This window comes from Paroedura picta, chromosome 3 (assembly GCF_049243985.1).
Source record: "Paroedura picta isolate Pp20150507F chromosome 3, Ppicta_v3.0, whole genome shotgun sequence".
In the NCBI taxonomy this organism is placed as follows: domain Eukaryota; kingdom Metazoa; phylum Chordata; class Lepidosauria; order Squamata; family Gekkonidae; genus Paroedura; species Paroedura picta.
The window spans coordinates 23,125,458-23,153,436 of record NC_135371.1 but is presented as its reverse complement, the minus strand read 5'-3'; the positions used below and the strand labels follow the sequence as shown (position 1 = coordinate 23,153,436).

The following is a 27,979-nucleotide window of genomic DNA, read 5'->3' as shown; positions in this document are numbered from 1 at the left end:
GGCAGCGATGGGCCACAGGTGCATTTGGGGGCAATGAATAACTATTAAAATAAAAAAAATAATAATTTCCAGGGCACTGAGTAATATGTTTTCTGGAAAGGGGGCGGTAGGCCAGATAAGTTTGGGAACCACAATTTATATTTGTAGTATAAATGAATGAAATTAAAAATCACTGTCAATCCCTTCTAGAAACTGCCAGATGCAGCAGGTCCTGGAGGCAGAAGTGATGTCACATAGTTGCCGATGGTGCCCCCCTCCCATGTCCCTGCACCTCCAGATTTCTGCTGGTTCCTGGAGAACCCTACCCTTTTAGTAAGATCTTTCTCAAGACCATTCTGGATCTCTCCTTCCCCAATCTTCTGAGGTTAGGGAGGTGGTGGTGAGTGACAGGCTTCTCTGGTGTGATGTCACACTGTCGTAGGATGTTCAAATTTTCCTATTTTGTTTAGTCAATTCATTGTTAGATTTTTGGAAATAGTTTTAATGGTTGCTTGCCACGTCGAGCAATTCTTTTGGAATAAAACCAGGCTAAAAATAAATTTAAAAATAAATGCCCGAGAAAGTGTTGAACAGTGGTGGTGCATCTTGCTATAGGCTATGTAGATCAGATATAGAGCAAATGTTTTGCATGCAGAAGGTCCCAGTTTGAATCCTTGGCTCCTGCTATTCTGGGTTCTCTGGTAGGCCCCTTCTGGTTAAGACCCTAAAAAGTGTCTGCTGGTCAGAATGTAGGGCTATATAAACAGTTACCTCTGCATTTATTGGGTGAAGTTGAGCATTATTTTATAGTAGGTATACACAAGAAAGAGAAGAGATTTAATTAATATTAATAGACATAGTAGTAGAAGCAGTAAAACAAATCCAGGTACCTTAAAAGACAAGTGGTGATTATTCTCCCTCCCAGTCCAGTCACCTAACCTAGATGTAATTTCACATATTGGCATGAAGTATAGGAGACAGACATTGAGTGTGAAACTAGAATACCTTGATCAGTAATCCCTTGTTTCAAGAGGAAAATGTTCAATTTCACTCTTAGTTTCTGCTTTAATTTGACGTTTTAGAGGAATGATTGTTCAAAGAAAGCCTGGCACAAGTTCCAGCTCATATGGATTTTCTTCCATCATGGTACTGTGAGAAGAAGTCTGTTTTTTTGCCAAGTTGCTCTGCCGTGCAATGGAGCCCCATTAAAGATTGATTTTATTTGTAGTGGTTTAAAAATTGTTGTCCTCCCAGACTCAAGGCAAGTTATAATGTTAATTAAACGATCCATTTGGGTGCCTATTTGTTGTTACGAAAGGTCACCTGAACAAAGTCTTTGAAAGGTGGGGGGTGGAGCTTTGTAGCAGAGTCAGGAAGCCATTCCACTAGACAGAAAACACTTTGAAGTTGGCATTAGCTGTCTTCTGCTGGTCTACAAGATCCAGGAGGTCTTTTTAGGTCAAGAATGTGGAGGTTTTCCTTTGAAGGGACACGGCATTCCACATTTGTAGCCATGTTCCTTCCCCCTTTTAAATTAAATTTATACGTTTAATTTTTTTAGGGCCTTGAAATTACAAAATTGTTTAAAACTCTTATGTCTCACAAGCGAAGCCGCAAGAACTGACAGCATATCCAGGTGCAGAGTTACTCCAGTGAAAATTGTGGAAATCAGTGGCCGCACTTGAGTCACTTTTCATGGGATTGTGTGTGTGGTGCCATAGGTCAGGGGTAGTCAACCTGTGGTCCTCCAGATGTTCATGGACTACAATTTTATATTAGGTATACACTCATGGGAATTGTAGTCCATGAACATCTGAAGAACCACAGGTTGACTATCCCTGCCATAGGTTACCTCATTTATTAATTCGTCACCTCCAAAACTTCCTGTCCTTGCTCAGGAGCTACAAACTAAAGGCTGTGGCTCAGGCTATCTCACATTGGGTCTTCTTCTACTGCAGTGGTTCTCAGCCTTCCTAATGCTGCGACCCTTTAATAGAGCTCCTCATGTTGGGATGACCCCCAGCCAAGTGTCCTTTCACAGAAATTAAACCAAAACTGACCAATGGCTTGAAGATCCATTGTTCATGTGTATATATAAATATATAATTTTTTTTCTGGGATTTCTCAGTTCAGTTCTGCCTGTTGTCCCACCATACTGATCTCGCTCTTTTCCGCTGCTCCAGACAGACTAACACTCTATCTCAGTCTACCCCACAAGGCTGTTGTGTGGATGGTGTCCCCCCCCCCGCCCCGGCCAAGCCGCTTGCCCTGCCACAACTCCTCTGAAAGGTCATTTGACCCCCAAAGGAGTCCTGATCCCCGGGTTGAGAACCACTGCTCTACTGCCTTCAATTTCCCACTGAGTCTTATCTTCTCATTATGTGACTGGAACATATGAGGGAACATCAGAAGAAAATCAAAACATATGACAGTACAGACCGTGAAAAACTCTGGAAAGTTTTTAAAGATATGGGTGTGCCACAGTATCTGATAATTTCGATGCACAACTTGTTTTCTGGACAAGAGTCTAGTGTTAGGACAGGCTACCGGGAAAGAGAACGGTTTCCAGTTGACTGACGTGTCAGACAAGAGGAAAGATTGCACTCTTAATATTTCTGCTATTCTTGCGCAAGTGTGCCTTACTTTGTGTTCTCGTTTGCATTCCTTTTGGGGAAAATTGACTTCAGGGCTCATGTGCATTTTACCTGCCCTTTTCATCTAGCCGATGAGCTCAGGCTTGACTTTGTGGTTTTTGAGGAAGGGATTCTTTGCTGTAATAATCTGGACAAATTGCATTTTTATTCCTTTCTCTCTCCCCCTTCCCCCCTCCCTTTTCTTGGAACACGCTGACTTGGGTTTGAATTGCCTTGGAATTCTTTCTCCGCAATCCGATTTCTTTTATGTGATACGAAACCCTTTCTGAATGTTTGAAGCATATTAAAAGCTGTCAGTTATTGACCCAGAGGGGGAAACCTGGCTCCCTAGAAACTGCTGTAGGTCACTTTGAAGACCGTACTCTATAAATTAACGCGAAGGGTGCTTGTTTATTTCTTGAATTCGATAAGTAATCGCAGACAAAGAGATGTGGAATAAATGGAGGTTGTAACTACAAAAGGTTTTGCTGTAACCTGCTCGGTATCTTATAGCTGTTGGCTCAGTGTGTTGGCAGGACTTTAGCTGATAAGGTTCTCAAGGTTTCTAGCTACGTTGTTTATCCTTTAACATGACTTCTGATTTTCTTCTGTCGCCCAACTCTGCACAAGATAGAATGGCTTATACATGTATTCTTTGGAAAACAAAAGTCTTTTAGGACAGATGATTCCTCTAGTTTGTTGTTGGCTTAGCACGGTAGGACCAGCCTTTGGTTATGCTTTTACTTGGTGGAAGAAGAGGAGGCTGAGATTAAGTTAAAAGATCCACTGTTTTCTACGGGGTTTGAAAGTATTTGAGACTTTGATCACCAACTTCTGTTATGATTGAACCAGTTTGCTGAGTTGGTGGTGATGATGATGGTATGGATTCCTGAGGGCCGGAGGTATTTAGTTCTATTGTTTTGACATCACAAGATGTGATAAGGGGCAGCATGGTGTAGTGGTTAGGAGCAGCTGTCTCTAATCTGGCAAACCGGGTTTGATTCCCTGCTCCTCCACACGAAGCCCGCTGGGTGACCTTGGGCCAGTCAAAGAGCTCTCAGAACTCAGCCCCTCCCATTTCCCATGGAGCCTGTTGTGGAGAGAGGAAGGGAAGGAGCTTGGAAGCTGCTTTGAAACTCCTTAAAGTAGAGAAAAGAGGCGTGTAAAAATTAACCTCCTCCATCTAAGATAGCAGTTGTGGTTAGTCTTGTAGAGAGAACCTAACAAAAGGCTTCTTGTCAGAAACTCACTTATGAAGCCTCTTTTTCCAGTGAGGGCAGAACTATGACATTGTTGTTTGTTTCAATATTTTAAGTAATTTATTTTTAAAGACAGTGTATCAAAGAAAATGCAGGAGTAACCCAATCTTATAATGCAGGGGTAGTCAACCTGTGGTCCTCCAGATGTCCATGGACTACAGTTCCCATGAGCCCCTGCCAGCAAATGCTGGCAGGAGCTCATGGGAATTGTAGTCCATGGACATCTGGAGGACCACAGGTTGACCACCCCTGATGTACTAAACGAAATCCTTTCCCCATGAACTTATCTGTAAGAATTTTTGCTTCTGGAAAGTTTCAAGAAAATTCAGTTAAGTTTTCTTGTGAAAATGGACATGTTGGCAATCAACTGGGGTCTCCTTGCTGAAAAGTGATAAGATTGAGTTAGAGTTTGCTGCTTTTAAACAATATTCCACCCTTGCTCTCTAATCAAATCATGACCGCCTTGAAGGGGAGCAGCTAACATTTTTTTTTGGGGGGGGAGGAGTTTTCAACCTGGTCCAAACAATGTCTCTTATCAGCTCCATCTTAGAAGAGACATTCTAATAAACATATTTTCATCTCCATGTGCTTGCATTTGTTTTGTTTGAACTACTCTTAAAATGCAGGCAATATCTAGATGCAATCCCAGGTTAATTAGGACTAGCCACTTTTGTTACTTGCAGTAACTGTGATATACTGATTATCCTGTCTCTTATTTTCTAACAGAAACCTGAGCCACAACAAGTTGACAGAGATTGATCCTTCTGCCTTCTCTGGGCTGCCAAACCTGCGGGAAGTGTAAGTATTTCTCTGAAGCACTCTTGTGTCTCTGTCCCCCGCCCCTTCCAATCTGGCCAAGAAGCCGAAAGGAAAAATGCGTATAGTTTCCCATTACATGCCTCCATTGCATCACTAGCTTGCGTCAGCAGATTAAACTGAACTATTGTTTTTCTTTCATAGAGCACCTGTGTGCTGTCTTTCTGTGTCTCTTCTTTTTAATTAAGCAGTCAATTAGTAGAACATAACATCTCAATTAAATGACAGTACAGTTATTGGAAATCTTTGGTGTTTGTTCCTTTTATCCCTGACTCTTTGCACTTCATGTTAGGATTAGCAAGAGTAGTTCAGGTAACCACACCTAGCGACGAGGATGCATTTTCCTCCATCAAGGCAGAATGGACTTGGTTGTGACATCTGAAGCCAGCCTGTCCCGAACCTCCCAGCCAACAAAGGTGTAGAGTATTATGCAACAGAATAATTAATTCATTCTCCTCCTACCTTTTGTTTGCTAGCCTGAGAGGCAAGCTGGGAGATTTTCGGTCTTGCAATGTGAACGGAGGTTGAGTGGCAATAGTTACGGTTAAGAGAAATACTACGACCCCCCCCCCCCCAACTGATTTTTTAACAAAAGTATTTGAAGCCAGAGGTCCCCACACATTTCTATTAGTACGTCAGCTGTAGCATATTCTATGGTTAGAAATTGCATCTGTTATTCTCTGGTGACTCTGCTGTTGATAGGAGATCTTCTGTAACATTTTCAGAATCTGAACCACATAGGAGGATGGTATATAAATTACATAATAACAACAACAACAACAGCAACAACAAAAAATGTGATTCCCAGCGTTCTCTTTCGCAGGAGTGTGATGTAAAGTGGAACTTTGCCACCTTAGGAATTTGGCCTGGCCCAACATTCAGCTGGTTATAGGGCTAATTCCAACTTCTGGATGACGTTGATGTAGGTCTGGGCACGGGTCAACTGAGAGTCTGAGTTGCGCCAGGCCCAGGCCTGTCCCAAGCAGGTACTGACGTCATCCGAGAGTGGGAATGAGCCCCATGACTGGCTGAGTGCTGGGCCGGGCTGAATTCCTGGTGAGGAAAAGGTCCAGGAGTGCCTATGTAGATATCTGGGGTCATCGGTGGAAGGGGTACAGCTTTGATCCACTGGCACCTCTGCCCTTTACTGTCTTCACTGTGCACTGCTTTCTATTCTAGTGGAAACCCAGTTGCTTAGAGGGGAGCAGTAAATGCTCCCTGAGTTTAGAGGGCAGAGATGTCTTCTACCTTGCTCAGGATCCTTCTACCTTGCTCAGGATTCAAACTCTTTGCTTGCTCACCTATCTGTCGTAAATGTGAACATGAAGCCGGTACAAGACAAATATGAAAGTGTCTTCTTAGAAGGGTAGGCACTGAGTAGTAATTCTCATTGCATACTTCACCTGATTTCATTATTGTGTTTGAGTTTATTAAAATGGCTTGTGCCTTGCACTGTGAAATTAAGACTAGGAGGGCGTGCTAATAAATTTACTGTACTTTATTTTCGTTTTTAAATTACCCTGACTCTTTCCTCCTCTTGGACCTCAAGGTGGTATTAAAAAAGAGAAAGAAAAAAGACAAACAGCACTAATTATAATTATATTTATGGGTCCATGAGTGTAATTGTACCCCTTCAACTGGTCTTCTAAAAAGCTGTCGGTGAAATCCACTGTCATGCACTAGGGTCTGATTTGACTAAAGCACCCTGGCCTCTTACAGAGATAGTCAGGAGCAGAGATAGTCAGGAGCTGAGCACTACCCTATTTTACCTCTTAGCTCTACTTCCTTCTGAGCCTGAACCCTAAGCAGATACATCTTCCTCAGCCTCCTCCCTCCAGCCCTTTGAAGACCCTAAGCCATCTCTGGGGCATGCCCAGTTGCCTCCCTCTGTCTAGAAGCCCTATGAGGGTGTGACCAAGCTCATTAGGGTAACATAGTATACTAACTGTTAAAATGCAAATAATTATTACTATTCATGTGCACATTAAACATTTTACAAGCATCAATATTAAGTATCCACTTTTGCACATGGATGAAGTGACCTACTACAAAAGACCAAATGCGTTTCAGACTCGTCCTGGGGTCTTTCTCAGTGATCTGATCTTTAAATGCACTGATACAAAGTTGCTCTAGGGACTGTAAGGTGGTAAAAAGAATTCAAAGAAGAGGCTCCTGCTAGTATAAAAGAAGATATCTGGAAGCCCCCATGCAAAATATTTATTTTCTAAAGTTCCACCCTTATTATTGTCCTCTCTTAACCTGAGGGAGTTCTCATGTGTCTTGTATGCAACTAGTATTTAAATATCAGACCACTGAGGGAGACTCGAAGAGGCTTTGAAGCCAAACTTTAAATGATCTGCATTTCGTAATTTCATTTACGGCCAAATTGAGTGACCCAAAACCTCAGTAGTTTGTCTTGGTTTTTTGGTGGCGAGAACCAGTGGCCAATGTGCTGGGTCAACTGCTTTCACTTCTGGTTGCTAGCTTCTTTTAAAAAAAAGCCAAAAAAAAAGTGAGTACTACTTGTAGTAACTCTGACTGAAAGCTCTCTTTCTAACCCTTTGATCTCACTGTTCTGTGTGGTAAAAAGGGGAGGTGGGAGAGCTACTCAGTATAAAATATTTACAGCCCATTTGCCTGCGAATGTCATGCTGAAATGGATCCTTCTCAAAAATAGCACAATTCTCTTGAGGATTCACTGAAAGGCACTTAGAGCCCCCCCTCCACTTCTTTTTTTTTTTTTTTTGGTAAAACGGGAGATGTTTGGGATGTTTGCTCCATTTGCCACCCTCTTATTTCATACAAAAACAATAGCAGAATATCAAATGTATTTCATGGTGTACTATCATCTTCCTTTCGAGTTGCAAAAAAGGAATGGAGAACAGGAACAGGGCCCAATTTAGGGAACCACTGGATAATGGTGCCCCATGTTCAGTTCTCCCTCCCACCTATTATGTTCAGAATCACCTCAGCTACATCATGTCAGTTGTTGCACTGCAACTCCACAGCTCACTGCGAATTGTAGCATAGAGTTAATAATCATATATGTTACAGAGACTAGTGAAAAACCTCGACCCATGGACGCAGCTTTCAGTGGTATCCCTGCATTCTGCCTACCATATAGTTGTGATCTTGCAAAGCTGATGCAGCTATAGTGGGCAGTCCTTCAGAATAAAAAGAGTGAGATGTAATAAGTTTTTTTTTGTTATGACACTGAGCTGGAGAATTACAACATTGCAGAAATTGCCATGATAACAGGGATTGTGGGGCTCATAGGAAAAACTACACATAACTACACATAATAATGTACCCACATTCGACCTGTGCTTCAGCAGCTGCACTGGCTTCCAGTTGAATTCCAGATCGGGTTTAAGGTTCTGGTACTTCTGGACCCGGTGTACTTGAGAGACCGCCTGTCTGCCTGTGTCCCTTGAAGACCACTTCACTGCAGATTTCAACTGGCTGGTGGTCCCTGGCCCCAAGAAAGTACATTTTTGCCTCAACCAGGGCCAGGGCGTTTTCAGTCCTGATCCCTACTTGGTGGAATGAGATCCTGGAGGAGATCTGGATCCTGTTGGAGCTGATACAGTTTCACGGAGCCTGCAAGACGGAGCTCTTCCATCAAGCTTCTGGTAGGGGCCAATGACTTAACACCACCGTTGGCCCTCCCCTACAAAACACACTCAGCTCCTAGCCTGGAGATTTATAGGTAGTGATCTGGATACTGTTATTACTTAAATGCTGTTAAATTGTTAATTATGTTATGTTTTATATTGTTAATATTTGATGTTTATATTTATTATGGTTTTGTTTCATTGTGAATTCTTAACTACATTATTTGCACCGCCCTGAGCCATTTTGGGAGGGCTGTATAGAAATGCAACTATTAATAACAACAACATCAATAACAACAATGCTCAAACCAAACTAGAAAGGTATCTTTGCATTACATTCAGGTTTTCATTACAGTTGTCAGAAGCTTAACCGCTGTCATAAAATTTTATTGTAGAATGTATTCTAATAAATCCTAATTACAAAGAAATCTAATAAAATAACAAATCTATGCTAATGTAGATACTTTGGGAAAATTGTACAGATAGAGAGAAGAACTGTATACCTTAAGAACAACATTATCCACAGCAGGTTAATAAACCTGCTTAATGTATCATTCTAAAGGACATGCTAGGAGATAGGTCACTTCATATTTGACTGAGACCCTCAAGTTGAAATTGCTTCTTTTGAAACCTGTTTTAATGCAGACATACTTTAGTAACCTTTATTGCATGTTATAGATCTAGAATAATAAATTATTTGGCATATTGCTCATTTTAAAATGTTTGGATCCATCAGGGCCTTTATGTGGCTTGAATGTTTTCTATAAGTGGAACACACTTTTATCTCCTCTTCTTTTCCATTGTAGTCCAAAATGCCCCCCCCCCGGGCCCTCCCCTCCACTCCTGTTGAATTTGGGACCCCTAGGTATGGGCTGCAGCTGGAGTGGAGAGTTGAGAAAGTAGCACGGTGTATAGAATCTGTCAGTGGAAATGCACTGGTGGATTCAGTTCAGCCAGTTATATTGCTCTTGAGATTGATGGGTGGAGACACATATTCAGAATTTTTACTCACTCAACTCTTCCTCTCTGTGCCCTTTGACACCTACTGTTTGTTTTTGTATATATCCTGTCTTTTCTGAATGGGCTTAAAGCATTTCATGGAAAAATATCCAATGGCATCCACAGCAATAGTAAAATAATCAGCCGTAAAAAAAAAATCCACAGCAGTATCACTTAATCCATTCACAGCTCACCAGTCAACTGAGGTTCTGTGGGAACACTAAGGTACAGTGTCTTCACGCCTTGACTTTTTAGATTTATCTGTTCTTCAGAATGATTTCAGAAATTTTCCATATTGCTAGAATATATTATTGGAACTAAACATTCACATTTATGTATATAATGCAAGTGAACTCTTACAGGCTTGGTGCTGGTGATTTTCCAGCATACATGTGAATTATACTAAATGTTTAAATTGAGATAAATGCATAAATTATTGCACATACCGCATTAAAAAAAATTGATGTTTGGAATAAGAAGAGTTTTCTAGAATGTTACTGTTCTTTTCCACACTCCTCTCTCTCAAACTTTGGGAATATCGCAAAAAGTTGAAAAACAATGTAGCTTTTAAACTAGGTTTCCCTGAAACCCTTAAAGGGCTTATCTTTGAAATCCAGTCATACATTTCTGTACTGCGTTTAGAAACCATTGTCATGTCTTGAAACAGGAAGAAGCCATCTTTGCTCTACATTTTCATTGGCTGGTTGAGAAGGATAAGAAATTGGAGTTTTCAGGCTGCCAGACAAGCAACTGTTATTATTATAGTAATTAATTGGCTAATTCAGCATACAAACAAGGGCTCTTCAAACCAATAAGGGAGCATGTTAAGTGACTCAGATCTGCTTTCACTCAGAGAGAGAATTTAAACATTCTGCCACTGAGAAAGATGTGCTTCTGTATCTGATAGCGTAACCAATATAATGCGAAGAAAAGAAGCTGTGTGTTTCCTGGGCATTTGTTTGGAGTTATCTGGTTTGGGTTCAGTTTGAATGAGAGGACTTTAAACCATTTTCAGGGTATTATTTTCTTAACGGATCTGAAATATCTCAACTCTCTTCTCTTTCTCCAATGAAACTGTGAAATATTTGACACTCCTCTTCAGCTGCTTCCCAGGAGAGATGCTCATGTTTCCAGGGCAGTACAAATCAGGCTATTGCCTTGTCTGCTGGGGTGCCCGGTCCCAAAATTGACCTCTTACTGCAATGGCAGAAGCTGCGTCTGTTGTTCAGCCTGTTAGCAAAGAGGGTCAGAACTGCAAAAGATAGGCTTCTTGTGACAGTTGCGACAAGAGAACATCTTGGCATTGGCTAGCAGTTAAACAAAGGCCCCTGGACCTAGACACTCTCCCTTAGTACAGGGGTAGTCAACCTGTGGTCCTCCAGATGTTCATGGACTACCCCTGCGTTAGTATTAGTAGCAGAGGTCAGCTGATGCTAGCAGTATCTGGTTGTATATGCAGAGATCCCATCAGAGCAGAACTTCAGGGCAAATGCTAAGGGCCCCAGTCACCCTGATTCAGTGGGGCCCTTTCAAATGCACTGTGTAGCTAGAGGCTGGGAAGTTCCATCTTGTTCACATCCATCTTTCTTCTTCCACTTCTTTGACCTGAATGCTTGACATTGATGGGGGACCTTCTATCTAGAGCAGACTTTCTCAGCTAGGGTTGGGTTCTTTGGCGCGCTTCGGCCACTTCAGTGATTGTGGAAGCCCGAGGCGGCCAGCACTGCGGCGCGGAAGGGAGGGGGAATCACCGAAGTGGGTGCGTCAGCCAGCATCCACACGCAGGTGCATTGCGCCTATATGCTGGCACTAGCTGGCGTGCCGGCACCACCCCTCCACACTACTATGCTGGCCACCTTGTGTTTCAGCGATTGCCGAAGCATCTGAGGTGTGCCAATGCGCCCAACCCTATTCTCAACTAGGGTTTCATGAAACCCTGGAGTTTCTTGATGGCTCTGGAAGGATTTCCTGAATGGGAATTTTTTACATATATATTTTAGATTTGCTAAACATTTATCAAATGAAATGACCATATCTGGTCATATTGACCCACCCACCCGTTCCAAAATGACCAATGATGGGTCTGGAGGGTGTGGGAGGGGCCCCAGGTGGGCGTGTACACAATTATGCTGCCCAACCATATTTTGTATGGCAGTGCTACTTCTGGGATTTCTTAAAGCCTGAATATTGTTTCAGGAGTTTCTCAATGATGCTTTGGGCTGATCCTGCATTGAGCAGAGGGTTGGACTAGATTTTGCATGATATATTCTTTTCCTGATTACTAGAAAATCTGCGTCAACGTCTGGGACTTCGCTGGATAATTGTGTGCATGCATCAGCCCTATTTTTGCATGATTAGGCCTTTTAACGATGGGTGTTATTCAGCCAAAGTTAATTAGACTTGTCAACGAAGGGAGGGCATGATCCAAAATAAACCTGATTCTAAGCTGAACTCAGATTCTGGCTTAAGAGCACGTGTTTGTCAGGTACATTCAGAGGGATGCAGGATGTATACAACTGAATGCTTAAGTAATATTTATTTATTTACAAATTTTGTACCCTGCTTTTCTGCCCTGATCAGGGCCACCTAGGCAGCTAACAGATTAAAAACACACACTGTAAAAACACATTTTAAAAACCATTAAAATTCAGCAATACCATTGCTAGTTTTCGTATTGCTAGTGGCATACCTTTTGTTACACACCACAGTGGCTATAAAAATTGCTGATACCTATGCCAGGAATGAATGCCGCCATTGAAATAACTGGGTTATGAGTGCCTGAGATCTGTTCAGGAGCCATACTCAGCCCCTTACCAGGAGCTGTGCATGTGTCTCGGGGGTTGCCGTGTGGCCACCTCTGACGAGGCACTGGCATAAGCTGCCGTCCCATAAATATGTGTTAGCAATAACTGAAGCAGGCATGGAATGTGCAGCTGGGTTTCTGTTGCAAGTGTTCTTGGCAGAGACTTGGCTGGAAAGTCACAAAGATACAGGAAGCTGTGAACAAATACCCAGAATTCTAATTCTCTGTGGAAATGTAACTTTGATTGTTAGGGGGGACAGGCAATAAACTTCATCTGTACAGAAATGCAATTTACCTAAGACTTCCAGAGCTGACGGACTTCAGTCTTGCTTTAAAAAAAACACACACCTAAAACCTGCTGGCTGAAATGACTGGTTTTCTTTCTTTCAGGCGACTGAGTAACAATGAACTGACAGCCATTCCGTTCCTGGGAGCCGCATCTGCCAACATCACATCCCTTTATCTGTAAGTTGCAATTTTAAACCCCACTTAGGGTCTTGTATAAAATATGTACATTCTTTATTATGACTCTGTCTCACATCTATATCTCACCTTTTTCCAGGGAGCTCAGGGTGGCATATATCTGGGGTAGTCGACCTGTGGTCCTCCAGATGTTCATGGACTACAATTCCCATGAGCCCCTGCCAGCAAATGCTGGCAGGGGCTCATGGGAATTGTAGTCCATTAACATCTGGAGGACCACAGGTTGACTACCCCTGCTCTAGTCAGTGAAACAGTTAAATCCGGCTAGTGAGCCTGTAGCAATAAACATGGCCTCAAAGCCTTGTTCAAGTAGGGCAGTGTGTGTAAGGGAGAAACGCTTTTGATGAATTCGTGCCCGGCTTCTAAACAGAGCAGTGTCTCAACTTGTCCCGAGTGCCAGATGTTTACTTTGAAGACCAAGGAGGATCATGGCACCCTTGGCTGTGGGAAAGGCCCCTTGCTGCTGAGCACCTCTGTGCCAATTGCCTGTCATCGGCCCTGCCCTTGAGATTGCATCCCAGGTTGGGAAAGCATTTGAAGTCAATACCCAACCCGAAGCCGTTCCAAATGCTTCTCTGATGAAGGGAGAAGATGTAGTGTTCGCTTGCCTCCTTTCGCCTCGACTTCAGCAAACAGGAGGAAGAATTAGAATTCGGAGTCCCTTGAACCTGTCGACATGTCCAGGATCAGTGGACCATCATTGGATCTTTTGGGCTTAGTGTGATCTTGTTGTCCTGACCCCAGCACTGAGCTCTTCCAAATTGGGGAAGGTAGTCAGTAGCTAATCAAAGGACTTCTTGCCTCTTTCTGATTAGGGGTATCTTTGGACCAGAAATATCTTATGGGCATTTTTGGGGATATGTTTTTGTCAACTGAAATGGTGCTTGGGATTCCAGAAGACGAAATATCGATTCCTCAGACACCCTGGGAATATTCGGTGTCACCATTTTCTCTCACTTCTCAGGGTTCCCTGGCAGTGGAAGAAAGGGGAAAGGGAAGACAGCTGTCCCATGCAGTAGAATTGGACATTAAAATAATTGTTTTAATGGTGTGCCCAATCAGATTCCCACATCCCTGCCTAAGGACCAGCTATGCATTTAGGTTCTTAACTCCGGTTTCCCACATCCCTCCAACAGCTGTGGGAAATAGGATTTTTTTTTTAAAGGGGAGCCCAAACAGTCTCAGAATACTATTGTGGTAAGAGGAAGGGCTTCTGCCTCCCTCCCCAAGCCATTTTCCCATGCCGAAACAGCTGGGGGTGGGGATGGGGGAGTTAACATCCTCATTTTTGCTGATCCATATGGAATTTTCTGTGCGTAGGCAAAAGAGCGTGAAAGCAGCTTGATTCCATTACAGAGCTAGAGTTTTGGAGTATGTGGCTGTTGCTCTGGTCTGCTTTGGATTTTGACTGCTTGCTTACCTGCCTGGGAAGACCTCCTTATTCTCTGACTAATGGTTCGACAGTATTATTTTAAGTTTTTGTGTGTGGCTTTTTTCCTGTTGGAGAGGCATTTCTTCTCTTTCTGGTTCTTTCCTTGTGTTTGTTTTGTGGTTTCATGGAGTTCTGGTGTATTCCTGATGTTTTTTTCAAAAACAAAAATTAATTGTGGCAGCTGGTCCAGAAGAAGATTGTTTTTAAATGCCTAACTGTAGGTGAGCGCTTAGGTATTTTATAAAATACAAGGTTGGTTTGATGTTGGCTCTGTTGAGCTTCTTGCATTGGAGACCTTTGGCCAGTGGTTGCTCTTGTGTATTTGGCTATTGGCTTCATTGAGTTCCGTCCACTTCACCATAGGTAACAGTAGAATTTATGGAGCACAAAGTGTGTTCTAGGAATGACAGTGGGTAACCATCGGGTCATGATGGCAAGCACCTGGTTCTTTCAGTGGGAGAAGCTTTGCGCCGCCCCCGACTTGCTTGGAGAGAAGGACACATTAATGAATAGGCAGTAATTATTGCTGGATACACTGTAACAAACAGATGTTGAGAAACGTGCCCTGGACTGTGTAGCGCAGTTCATGAGAGCTGGGGTTGTTTTTAGAACATAAGCCTGGCTTCACTTGACTTGAGAATCACAAAGAGATTACGGTTCTGTATTTGAGGAAGAAGCACCTTTTCAGCTCTGGAACTGTCTATTCCATCAGAAAGTTAAGGGCACACGCTAGTTGGCCCAATGTGCATCACAGCAGGTGGCATTTTACAATACATTTATTTCTTTATTATATTTATAATATTTATATATCGCCCTCCTGAAGGCTCAGGATGGTTCACATAAAACAGAACAGAAACCATACAGATAACGAATGAAGTGAAACAACAAGCAGCATGGAACAGTAGAAAAATGTGGGAAACATTAAAGTAACTCATACTGATAACCCAGTGGGTTGGGCGGTATTATGGTGGGTGCCACAGGAGGGGGCTCAGGAGGAGGGGACAGGTTGACCTCAACCAAATGCCTGGTGGAGGAGCTCCATTTTGCAGGCCCTGTGGAACTGTTTAACTTGCTTAACTTGTTGCTTGTTTCATTGGCATTCACACTTTGGCCTGATCCACACTAGTCCCAGATGGAACTTGAGATGGGAGAGCTCCCCCTTCCCCCCTCAAGGTTGGCCAGACTGAGCTTATTCACAAAGAAGAAGAGTTGTTTTTTTTTACTCTGCTTTTCACTGCCCAAAGGAGTCTTAAAACAGCTTACAGTTGCCTTCCCTTCTTTCCCCCACAACAGACACCCTGAGAGGCAGGTGAGGCTGATAGTACTTCTGTCAGGACTGCCCAGTTAAAACAGCATTATCAGGACTGGGATGAGCCCCAGGTCACCCAGCTGGTTGCATGTGGAGGAGCAGGGAATCAAACCCAGCTTGCCAGATAAGAAGCTCTTAACCCCTACACCAAATCATTCATTATATTATGAACTTGCTTCCAAAGATCGCAGACCAAATGTTGCCAACAAAAGTGACATAAAGGTCTGGGTATGTTGTTCCCCAGAGAAGTCACCCTTCTTGTCTTTGAGGCCACCCTAACTTAACCTGTCCTGCTGCTGGAGAACAATGTGGGGTGCTGTGCCGATAGACAAGCTTGCTCCCTCCGCCATCCTCTTTTCCTCCTTGCCTTTTCTCTCCTAAATGTGTGAAATATTATCTTTAGTACTCAGTGCATTCTAGGAACCATTATTTCCCAGAATGCACCAGATGCCTGGATGCATTGACCTCAGAATTCACTAGCTGCCATGGATGCTGTGTATTCAAGCCAGAGGCAGAGGAGAGGCAGCAAGAATTTTCCAGTCTCTTAGCTCTCTGCTGGCAGCAGCCCATAACTTCTCAGCAGAAAGGCAGATGTTGGGGTAGGGAGGGTGGGGAGTATTTATTTGGTTTGGATTTGCCACCCAAGCTCTAGAATAATTGAGCATCTGCTTGGTTCACTTTGAAGCCAAGCTTTTTGAGCTGGTGAAGTTTGTACTCTGAGCCAAAGATGGGCACACTTTGGAAATATCTCTTGGGGAGACCAGGGTGTAGTCTGCACTGGGCTTTTTACCCAGTCCCAGTTCGAATGAATCCCTCCCATCTACACTGAATTTGCTTTGCATTTTGTTTTGGGAACGCTTTAAATTTTCCCTGTGCAACATGCATGATTTATTTGTGGTGACCCTACCTTTCCCTATGATATCCTGGAGTGGATATATGCCTCGATATTTCACTAACCGCCATGAGTAAATGTTCAGCTCTCTGCTTTTTGCAAATTCACTTGCTTCCTTGTGCTTCCAATGCTGTAGCAAAGAAGTCTTCCCTGATTGGGCAGGGTGTCAGTTCAAAGCCTTCCTGGTTCCCAGTTGCAAGGCTCTCCAGAAGCCTTAACTGCTCTCAGCAGACATTTGCCTCTTGGTTCCCCCCCCCCCTCTGTCTCCAATCCTTCCCTCCCCCGTTCAGAAAAAGAAAGAGGCTCCTGTTGTGTTTGGCTCCCACCCATCCCCGTTCTGAGCTTCCCCAATTGAGTGCAGAACACTTTCTGTTTCAAGGGGGGGGGGGGGGATAGAGGAATACCTGAGTTCAAATCGATCTAAATTCAGCAGGATCCACAACGGAATAAACAAAGTAACTGCAAAATCAGCCCTGTTCTTCCAGGAGTATAAGAGGAAACTGGACACAACTGCGATATCCTCTCTTTCCTTCGAATAGAGGCTCTTGACATGGAGGGTAGGCACCCGATGTGCTTCCCAAAACCCTCCTTTCCAACCAACTTCTATGTATTTCCCATCACACTTGACCACACATTATTTGGGACTGCTGGGGACCAAAAAGTCATCTTGGAATGCTATACAAAAAAGGGAGGGACTTGAGAAGGCCAAGAGAAGGCCAAGAGAAGTAGGTTGAGTGTTTGCTGAGAGAGAAATTTCCCCCCTTGCTAGAGAAATATGCCGGTTTCATCAGCCTTGAACCATAATGATGCATATTTCTACATAATCATCACCCTTTCCCTTCATTGCACATTTGCACCACATGGATTAATTATACGATCCACTTCCCTGGCCAAAAGATCCAATTGTGGCTGAGTCTGGACAAGCTTAAAGGAGCTGTACAAGATCTTGGACTTGTGCACACCAACATTCACATGGAAACTGAACCTGCACTACATACCATAGATGTCAATTGAGCCTTCAGGATGGTTCACAATATGGTATTGGAGTGAACATCCTGGATGTTCCCACTATGGACTGGAAGTGTGGTGTGGTTAAAAGCATAGGCACGAGCATTGCTGCATGGATGTTACCCTTCCAAAAGGATGAAATCTATCTCAAACACTGTAACCCCACTATCTGCATTTGATCTTGAGGGTGTGTGTGTTATCTTTATTATTCAGATATTTTAACCCAGTTTTCCTACCCAATGACCGTTTACGCACTGGAGGTTTCATGCCGGGCTGCAGGCTGGAGTTTTATTTGTGGCAGGTTGCCCCACCTCTTCCTGCACCCACATTTGGCCCGGTGCGCCTCATCTGCCTCTGATGTGTGGTCCTGCATGGGAGCCAGAGCAGTGAGGTTCCCAGTGCGTAAAGGATCAACGGGAGCCCAGAACAGCTTGTAACATCATGCTTCCTCCACCATTTTATCATAACAAGGATAGGGATGCTATGAGGTAGGTTAATTTGAGACAGAGTCTGGCCCAAGGTTTCCCAGTCAGCTTCCATGGTAGAGTGGCTATTTCACTTTGAGAGCCAGCTTGGTGTAGTGGTTAGGACTGCGGACTTCTAATCTGGCAAGCCGGATTTGATTCTGCGCTCCCCCACATGCAGCCAGCTGGGTGACCTTGGGCTCCCCACAGCACTGATGAAGCTGTTCTGACCGAGCAGTGATATCAGGGCTCTCTCACTCTCACCCACCCCACAGGGTGTCTGTTGAGGGGAGAAGAAAGGGAAGGCTATTGTAAGCTGCTTTGAGACTCCTTCAGTAGACAAAAGTGGCATATAAGCACCTAGTCTTCTTCTTCTTAGTCTCCCTCATACTAGTGCAGACACACTAGCTACCATACCGTGTTGATTTGGGGACACCGTTGCACTTGTTATGTCTGTCATTTTACTCAATATTAATTGTCGGTTTGTACGTTTGTTTATTGTACAAAGGTATTTTCTGTGCAGAACAATCGACTGGTAGGTGTAAAGTGAATGCTGTTATTAAATGGGCAAAGCTCTTAAGAGGATAATTGCAGCAGGGGGTAATTATTGGACTAGTTGCTTATCTCCCAACCTTTTCATTGCCTACCCCTCTTTGCTTTTGCCCTAGAAGTCAGAGCCACTGCTGGGATAGCCCAGTGTGTAGTTTTGGCAGGCATTGAAAAGTTGTACTCTGAGACCAATTGAGGTGACCTTCATATATTTAATTCTTTGTATTTATTTACATGAAGGAAGACAAATTGGCTGCATTCCTACTTTCCCATTAAAACTGTACTAGAATAGGAGGAGATGCTGTGGAGCTCTCTCACTCAGGTCAAAATTGGCAGCTGTGACTACTTTTTTCTCTTTTGCCTGGCAAGAAATCAGTCCATATTTCAAAGAAAATAAATTTGGCTCCTCAAGGAGTGAGTGTGTGTGCGTGTGCATATGCACGTGTGTGTGTATTTTCCCACTGAGCTGCTGCTGGAGGGTGCACCCCCTTGTCCTGTCTTGTCTGTGCTACAACTGGGACAGAAGTAACTAAGCCAGTTAAAATAACCAGCCATCTGGCTTGCATCCACACAAGTTCTCCACCTACTTTGGGGCTGCCCAGGAAACAAATATTGTGATTTCTGGGCAGAAGCTGGTGTTCTTTCCAGTAAATTACATGGGTTTTTCTTGCTTTATATTATATCCTGTTATATTTCCCCAGTTTTGTGGATTAAGAATTTAGTGTCAGAATGGGTCACTGATTACTGATTTAAGTTACAAGCGCTCAGGAAGGAATCCCGAGTCCTTGAACAGAGATCTGTCCTAGTGAACGAGGACATACAGGTGGCAATATCTGTTCATACACTGTGGGACCTTGACCATTTCGGCAGGGCCACCAAGATAAGAGCTATTCTGCCAGGCCTGTGGTTGAGACCAGGAGGATAACATCTTTAACATCTGTCGGCTGGCCTCCCTAGAAGAATTTTGAAGAACTGAAAATCCCCCGGAACATCAGGGGACGACGCGTCTTCCCCAATCAAGGATACCCTCCTAATAACAGAGCAGCGAAGGCTTTAACTTCTCATGTGTGTAATACTTTCAATTAGCAGTGGGATTACTCAGAGTTCTTTTAATGTAAACTACGACCTTAAATTTTAATGTATTTTATGTAATGTATTTATGATTGATGTTACTCACCCTGAGCCTATGATAAAGACAGGTTAGAAAATTGAAGTTTGCTTCTGGATTAACCAAGATGAAACATTAAGAGCCAGACTCTTTGCCATTCTTCAGCACCTATCTTAGGCATCTGGAAGCCAACCTGAACAATGGTCACCCACAGCCCTCCTATGACCTATAAGGTTCTGGACCACTATAGAATTAGTCAGGTCTGGTTTCAGACTTTTCTGGCCAGATGGTAGAAACTCACCTTCCAGTTTGGACAGAACCCCAGAGACTCTACTCACTAAACAGCTGTGATTGTTAGCTTGCTTCTGAGTAGCCTGGATATCTTGGATAATATATAATTCTGTTTACTGAGATCTCAGTGTTCACAGGCCTTGACACTGACAGAATTGTCCTATTCTCCCTGGTACCATGAATCTACCATAGTCTACCATACTGTGGCTGGCAGAATGGAGGAATAGCCAGATTCTAAATATATTTTGGAGTGGACAGGTGATAGCGCTCTTTGTAAGCCATGCTTGAGTTGAGCTTTAGAGACAATGAAATCTCTTGTTAGTCCAAAAAATCTATCCTTATGCAGGGTTAACTAGAATGAAATTCTACTGATCTAGTAGGACTTGCTCCCAAATTATTATGCATACGATCAAAGTCTTCATCAATTCCTTGTATTTCAAATGCTCCCTGCTCATTTTTTTCTTAATCTCAAGTTGTGGATAATGTGTAGTTGTCTTCCCCCAACTCGCTTGCCTTTCTCTGTATGGACCGTGAAGTCTTGAGAGCCATCTTGGTGTAGTGGTTAGGAGAGTGGACTTCTAATCTGGCGAGCCAGGTTTGATTCTGCGCTTCCCCATATGCAGCCAGCTGGGTGGCCTTGGGCTCGCCACAGTACTGATAAAGCTGTTCGGATGGAGCAGTAATATCAGGGCTCTCTCAGTCTCACCCACCCCACAGGGTGTCTGTTGTGGGGGGAGGAAAGGGAAGGCAACTGTAAGCCACTTCGAGATTCCTTTGGGTAGAGAAAAATGGCACAGAAGAACCAACTCTTCGTGTTCTTGAATGTGGAGGGATTGTGGTTCAGTGGTAGAGCATCTGCTTGGCGTACAGGTGGTCCCAGGTTCAGTTACCTTTCATTTCCAGTTAAGAGGATCAGGTAGTAGGTGATGTGAAATAGGTCTGCCTGGTAGCCTGTAGAGTCTATGAAGGTCTGCGTAGACAAACCTAACCACGATAGACCAAGGGGTCTGATTCAGTACAAGGCAGCCTCTTGTGCTCACGTGAGTGTTCATGGTACAGTGAATGAAGTCAGTGTGTGTGAGTGTGTTGCTAGGAAGACCAATGTGACCACTCAGTGTGATTGGATTTGTATGTGTAGGCATGGGGATGGCACCTTCCTGTGGTGCAGCCATGTTAGGCCATGTGCGGTCCTAACTTCCCTCCTCCTCCTTCCTCAGTTTGAGAGAGATGGGCAAGTGTGCTGCCTCAAAATGGTATTGGTGAGGGATGTCGCTTGGGCCGTGTGTGGCAACTAGAGCAATGGTACAAAGAAAACTGCGCCCGGCTGGATTTATCAATGAAGAAGCAACATTTTCTGCTTGTAGTTTTTATTATTATTATTTGTTTTGCTTGAAGTAAACACAACACGTTTGGGTGTGGATTCTCTATCCTCAGTTCTGTTCTCTCAAAAGCAAACTGTATTCTCAGGTAACCTATGAAGGAACTAGAATCCTGTCGCCGGGAGGAATTGTTACCTGTGGGGTCTCACTAGCCCAAAGATACACTTTATGTGCTTTTAATGTATAGGGCTTCTGTTGCCCATAGTGTTGTATAGTGGGTTCGCTAGGAAATAAGTGAGAGGCGGTCGTGCATCAAGAAGCTCTTTATTGCTTCCAGGAGCAGGTACATGTTGAAGGTAACCACACAGACTGGAGACTTGCCTGGACAAGCCCCCACTTATATACATATGTACAGGAGGTTGAACCGCCCTAGGTCAAGCCTGATTGGCTTAGCGGTGCTTGATTGATTCAAACTCATTGGGCCCTGCGGGTGGGGACCCGACAGCTCATTGGTTGTTCTTCGGGGCTGCTTGGATCCTGCTCCAGACTCCAAGCTCAGCCCTCTGCTGCCTCGCATACCCAACACATAGATACACCCATATGCTTTTGAGGGGACAGAACTGAGGAAGGGGAATGCACACCCAAGCGTTTTGTGTTTACGTCAAGCAAAATAAATACAAAAAGGCCTCAAAGTAAGAAGTTTTGCTTCTTTGTTGATGAATCCAGCCAAGCAGAGTTTTCTTTGTACGTTATTGTTAATTCCGTAAATGGTGTCTCCCGCTCATTTTGTGGGAGAGCAGTCACTGCTGCCGCTGCTGTTTTCATTTCCTGCTCAGATGGGGTGACTGCTTAGTCACCCTAGGTGAGGGGCAAATTGTGCGGGCGGGGGGGGGGTGTCGTAGAGTTAGGGAAGAACTCAATTTCTATTTGTGTTCGACCAGTTGCACTTGCTGTTTGTGAGTACCGAGGATACTTCCCAGGTTTCTCTGTAAAATCTGCCCCAGCCAAACCCGCTCCGAACTCTTCCCGAGCCGCTGTTGCTGGCTGCAGTGTGTGTTTTTATGGCCTTGTTGCTCATCTCGTATATTCCCGGGTTTATTGTCAAGCGGCTTCTGAAACTGAAGTGCTGCAGCTGGCAATGGAAGTAGATCGGCCACGCCATTTTGCTGGTTGACCTAAGCCTGAGGCGTATTTCAGTTTAATTATCCACTGAGGAGCAAGTCTTATTCTCCCCCCCCCCTCCCCTCTCTGCTTTGAAAACCTTGCCAAAGCCGTTCGTCTCCCGACACCAGCAAGCATGAGGGATTTGGGACGGGTTTTGTGGAACAGAAGAAAACAATTTGTGCATGAGTCAACCGAAAGACGGAGCTGCACAGCCCTTTAAATGCTAACAACTGTTTCTGCAACGCAGCGTCTCTTTTGCCCCAGAAAACTCCAAAGCTTCAGGACTGGATTGTGATGCCCATCTGTACTAACTAAAGTTACATCAGGAGAAGCATTTTTCTCATCGTTCTCACAGTGAGTTATTTAACCGTCGTCTATAGAACAGAGCATATGGGAATTACTTGCAGCTGTTGTCCCGAGAACGTGTAGCTGCGGAATTCCATTTGCTCCTTTTTAGTTTCGCTATCATCTGATGCCTTAACTCCCTTGGCCTTTCACAAAGGGCTCTGCGGACTCTGCTGTTCCGGTGCTGTGGATATTTTCGCATATGTTGGCAGTTGTGACAGGATGTCAAACAGCAGAGACGGAAGGCAACTAAGAGAGGCCGGACTGGAGGTGGAGGGCCGATGCTGTTGTGAGTGTCTTTTTGTGCCCTTAATTGCTGAAGAAGACATGGCAAAGTAGTTAACCGTTGCTCTTTGCTGCCTCCCAAATATTTGAGGCCTACAGTACTAATAGAACCATTGTGTCGAAGCTTTTGGAATTACGCAGCACCAGCAAACAAAAGAGGCAAGACTGCTAAAAGAAGAGTTACTTACAAGATGGTCCTGCCCTGGGTGTATCAAGGAGTAGAACCCAATTATTTTGCTTTCTTTAGACAGAAGAGAGAGGCGGCCGTTGGTGTAATGCACTGATACGCCAGGGAGAGCTCAACCTTGTCCCTGACATGGGAGGAAGGAAAACGTGCTGTGATGACTGAATCATGGTTTAGTTTTTCTTTAAAAGAACTTGAGCACTCTTGTTGCCAATGAGGGAAACCTCAAAAGGCTTTGACCTAACCAGTGTGTCTAGTAAGAGGTCATTTCACCTCCTCTTTGGGCTGAGTGATACTTCATGCTGCAGGTGGCATGAGCTGTATGGGTACACGTGCTTACAACACAGAAGTGGAGGTCCTTGTCAGGAAGGAGCAGTGACCACGTAGAGCCGAGACTTGGCCACTTGTGACTTCTCGGTATTCGTCCAGATTTCCAGCCCTCCAGATGTCCATGGACTCCAATTCCCATGAGCCCCCGCCAGCTCATGGGAATTGGAGTCCATGGACATCTGGAAGGCCGCAGTTTGACTACCCCTGCTTTATGTGGATTACTAGGAGAGTAAAGTGGCCAGGGATTGCTGTGCTGTTATTGTGGGATAAGAATGGAGAAACTAGCTAGTTCCAGGGACCACTGATGCTGTTTTACCTCCAGCACAAAGGGGGATTATGGCCTAGAACACCTAGCAGCCTGCCGCTTGAAATTTGCATTCTTGAACCCCTTCAGCATCACAGTCCTTTGCCCAATAAGTGCTGAGGATGAGGAAGTTGTAAGCAGTCCTTTTTTTTTTAACCAAAAGAGTGGAAAATAGGATTAGCTCATTCATAAAGGGCACAACGGTGCTCTATGATGTATTTAGTGCCAGAGTGAGATCAATAGGACTACTCAGCTGCCAAACAGCATAAATCTCCCTTGTAAAACATCAGCTGTCTTTGCGAAGTCATTAATGTAGCGATGAACTCAACGTTAAACTATAATTAAACAGAGAAGTCTAATAATGGAGGGTGAACGCTCTGTCCAACCATTGGCATTTCAGGACACATGAATATGGAGTATTCAGAACTTATCTGCAGGAGCATCAGCATTGTAGTAGAACCAGAGAGCGAAACAGTATCGTGCACGCATAAAAGAAGAGTTGAAAGCTACAAAGATTACAAAAAGCCTAATAGGTTGGTACTGAGAGTACACATTGAAGGAATCCAGTATGTTTAGTCTAGAAGAAAAGGTTTGAAATCTACCATCTTCTCTCCTTATTTAGAAAGAAAGAAAACCAATGAATGGTAATAAATACAGGCTAAATGGTCACATTGGCACATAAAGCTACCGTTGGCCCATTGGTGTGTCCTTGAAAGCCAACCTGCTTTTAACTCTCTGTATTAATTCATTAAAAATTATATCCTGCTGTCAAATGGGAAACGTTTTCTAAAGCAGATAGCAAATCATTAAAGCCAGGTAAAACACCTTAATAACTACACTTTGTCCCAATCTCAATAGCCCAGGCTAATCTAGCCTGGGTCAGATCTCAGAAGCTAAGCAGGGCAACCCTGGTCATTGTTTGGAAGAGAGATAATCATGGAATACCATGCAGGCTCAGGCAGGGGCAGACTACATCTGAATGTCTCTTTCTTTGAAAAATCTGAGAGGTTTGCCGTTAGGTGACCATCAATTAATGGTACCCCCTTCAACCCCTCCCCACTACATTTAGAGTTCCATTCTCCAACTATGCAGCAGTAACAAAATAAAATTTTATAGCTGATTTCTGATTTCCAACCTTTCTGAGCTCCCAAGTATATTTGGACTTCTGACGTAGCATGGTGGACACTGCCACAAAATGGCTGCTACTGAATGGTGGCTACAAGAGGCAAAGTCAACCACAAAATGGCTGGTGCAGCTTACCCTCAATCAATGAAAATCTTTGTGCTGTGGTGGCAGCTGCTGTCAAGATTACATTGAATTTAAAAAATCTGCACAGCCAATCAGAAGCCTGGCTGGGCAAAAAGCTCCAGCCCTGGCCCCACCCAGCTCATAAAAACACTTGGTGGACACCAGGATAGGGCAACAGTTTGGATAATCCTGCACTAAACAATGAGAAGTACACAAGAACACTCAGTCATGACCTTTAAAACTAGGCCAGCAGCAGAGCTGAATGAATTGAAGCAACAATGATAAAACCAGGAGCCACCAGATAAAAGATAAAACAGGATTTCAAATGAAGGCTGGAAGCAGCATGGCAGGGCATTACCTAAAAGTCTTGGCTAATAAATATACCCGAAGCAGAATCCTGGCCATTTTTAGGGAGAGTGTTCCAGAAGTGGGTTGCTGCAATTGAAGACATCCTATGTCTCGTTACTGGCTGCCCCAACAGGCAGTCTCATCTGGGTAGGCAGGAACGCATGGAAGAAGACTGTTCTTGTGTAGTGGTTAAGAGTGGGGGCCTCTAATCTGAAACACCAGGTCTGATTACCCCCTCCTTCACGTGCAGTCTGCTGGGTGACTCTGGGCCTGTCATGGTTCTCTTAGAGCTGTACTGCCAGCTCTCTTAGCCTCCCCTACCTCACAAGATATCTGTTGCAGGGAGAAGAAGGGAAGGTGATTGTAAATCGCTTTGAGACTTCTTTGGGTAATGAAAAGCTGAGTATCGTCTTCTTTAGCTACCCAGGTCCTAGGTCATTTAGGGCTTTGAAGGTAACAGCCAGCAGTTGGATTTGAGCCTGGAAACATATGGATAGCCCATGGAGAACAGCTTATATTTGGGGAAATTCAGGCTTTTTTTTTTAAAGCTTCTATAGCAGGGGTGGTCAACCTGTGGTCCTCCAAATGTTCATGGACTACAATTCCTATGAGCCCCTGCCAGCGTCCATGGACATCTGGAAGACCACAGGTTGACTATACCTGTTCTATAGTACTTTTGAGCATCCCGTCTGCACTATGGATGCATGGTTAGTCCTATTCTGCGTATGCTTTACCCATGGCATGAACACTGGAATATAATGGTTGGTCTTCTTCCCTTTAACTTTTTGATAACAATCTGTGTCATACCATTCCAAGCAACTGTAGAAGTTGATGAAAAGTCAACATTAGTACCTACTTTGATTTTGCATCTTTGGTCACAGCTGACCTCCAATAAATCCCTGCAACTTTGTCCAGTAATTCGTTCACGAGTGACCACAGCCATGATGTTGAATTATGTTGCTGTATTTATGTTTCAGCGGTGACAAAAAGGCTTGAGTATTGTGAAAAACAGATGACACAGTTGGATACTTCGGTTTCTTTGTTCGATGTATGACAGTGAAGTCAAAGTGTCATTGTTTGTGACATACTGTATTTGGCTGTCCAAGTGAGAATTTGGTTGGCAGGAGGAGGAAGGAAGGAGGAAGCCAGTGAAACCCGTACATTCCACCCCCAAAATCCACATGGGAGGGGGGGGTGTCTGACACACAGACTTTCCATTAACTAAATGTAATGCGACTTTGGCTCTGTGCCAAAGCAATGTGTTTTACCATTTCTGTTCATTCTCTCCTACCTAAAGGATAGAGAGACAGCTTTATAAGTGAATTAATATACATTCCATTGTTTTGCTTGGACACGGCTGATCCTGTAATCTGAGAACCAGCAAGAATTACCACCTCTGGTCAAGAGAAAATCCAATTCTCAACTATATGAGCCATGGTCTGCAGTAGAAACCCCTCAACCTTAAACTTACAATACCATGAACCTGCCCTTGTCCATTCCCAGCACTCATGTTGCCTCCTGAAGAATTCTGTGCAATTCAAAAGCTCACGACATCTTCTAAAACACTGTTTAGTCCAGGAGAAGAAACACTGCTTGTTCCTAGTTCAAATTTAGTCTTTTGAGTTTTGCATGCAACCAGTGAAATCCTGAATAATCACAGATATAAGTGCTGACTAATCGAGAGAAACAAATGGTGACTACAGGGGAAGGGAATACTCAATAACCAGGTCATCCCTGGTTATTGAGTATTATACAAGAGTAATAAGAATACAAGAGCCTCTTGTGGTGCAGAGTGGTAAGGCAGCAGACATGCAGTCTGAAAGCTCTGCCCATGAGGCTGGGAGTTCAATCCCAGCAGCCGGCTCAAGGTTGACTCAGCCTTCCATCCTTCTGAGGTCGGTAAAATGAGTACCCAACTTGCTGGGGGGTAAATGGTAATGACTGGGGAAGGCACAGGCAAACCACCCCGTATTGAGTCTGCCATGAAAATGCTAGAGGGCGTCACCCCAAGGGTCAGACATGACCCGGTGCTTGCACAGGGGATACCTTTACCTTTACCTTTTAATAAGAATAGTCTCAGTTTGATGTGTATTTCTTTTGTGGAGCAAGATATCTTTTTGGAATCTTTTATGCTGTTTACTTATAATAAATGTTGCATTTAAAAAACAGTAAAAATAGTTTCTTTTTTTAAGTTTTTTTAATTGATGATCTTGCCCAGCTACTATAGTAGTGACAAGTTGAGTTCACTTCATTGTGATTTGCCAGTGGTGCTATGGTGATGGTATCTTGTGCTGCTGAAAGCATGGTTTAGGCACCTGGGCTTGACTGAGTACATAAGGTTTGGGTGTTACAGGTGAGCAAGGAGCCAGTCCATCAGTCCACAGGAGGGTGCATTTCCCACAACTTTATCTGCTTGGTGTTGTAGAAAGTACCTCTTCACCTCTTGAAGAATGTCTCCCACTGTGTATGCCTTCTTGCCTGCTTTCTCTGCCACCAATGGAAGTTTGGACAATTCATTGTCATTCTCATTGATAAACGTCAGGTTGGGTACATTGAGATGAGATGCAACCATCCACTGGAGAATAGCTTGAAGCTCTTTATTCACTTGACTGTCATCTGCATTTTGATTGTTCACTATCACTTCTGAGTCAGTTAATTGCCCAGGGTCAGCTAATTGCCCTCCGTCTGCTAGTGAAGATGACGTTTGTCCTCCAGAGAAGGAATCGCCGGAACCATTTTGCTTTTCTGCTACCTCATCTGTTGTGGTATCAGAACCATTGTCTTTGGCCAGGTCTAAGGATAACTTTGTAACT

General features: G+C 43.9%; 1 protein-coding gene and 1 long non-coding RNA gene across 6 annotated transcripts in view; one reads left to right on the top strand and one right to left on the bottom strand.

Annotated features, from left to right (window-relative positions):
- The window catches only part of LRIG1 (leucine rich repeats and immunoglobulin like domains 1), a 145,786-nt gene that overhangs the window by 42,828 nt on the left and 74,979 nt on the right, over positions 1 to 27,979 (top strand). For 3 of the 4 annotated variants that reach the window (XR_013228954.1, XM_077325098.1, XM_077325097.1), the window contains exons 2-3: positions 4,598 to 4,669; positions 12,494 to 12,568. Coding sequence is in view for 2 of the 4 variants with exons in the window: in XM_077325098.1 (XP_077181213.1) it covers positions 4,598 to 4,669; positions 12,494 to 12,568 (147 nt within the window). In the remaining 2 variants the exon portion in view is untranslated. Of the gene's footprint in view, positions 1 to 4,597; positions 4,670 to 12,493; positions 12,569 to 22,426; positions 22,477 to 27,979 lie in introns of those variants that run through there. The other variant, XM_077325099.1, reaches the window with a different exon arrangement.
- LOC143831748 (uncharacterized) lies at positions 14,509 to 26,460 on the bottom strand. Of its 2 annotated transcripts, none has more exons than XR_013228955.1 (3): positions 26,023 to 26,460; positions 22,941 to 23,063; positions 14,509 to 14,677 (listed from the first exon to the last, which is right to left on the bottom strand). It is a non-coding gene; the product is annotated as an uncharacterized LOC143831748 (long non-coding RNA). The 2 variants fall into 2 exon arrangements; XR_013228956.1 differs by lacking the exon at positions 14,509 to 14,677 and adding an exon at positions 22,765 to 22,783 and having other exon boundaries at positions 26,023 to 26,357.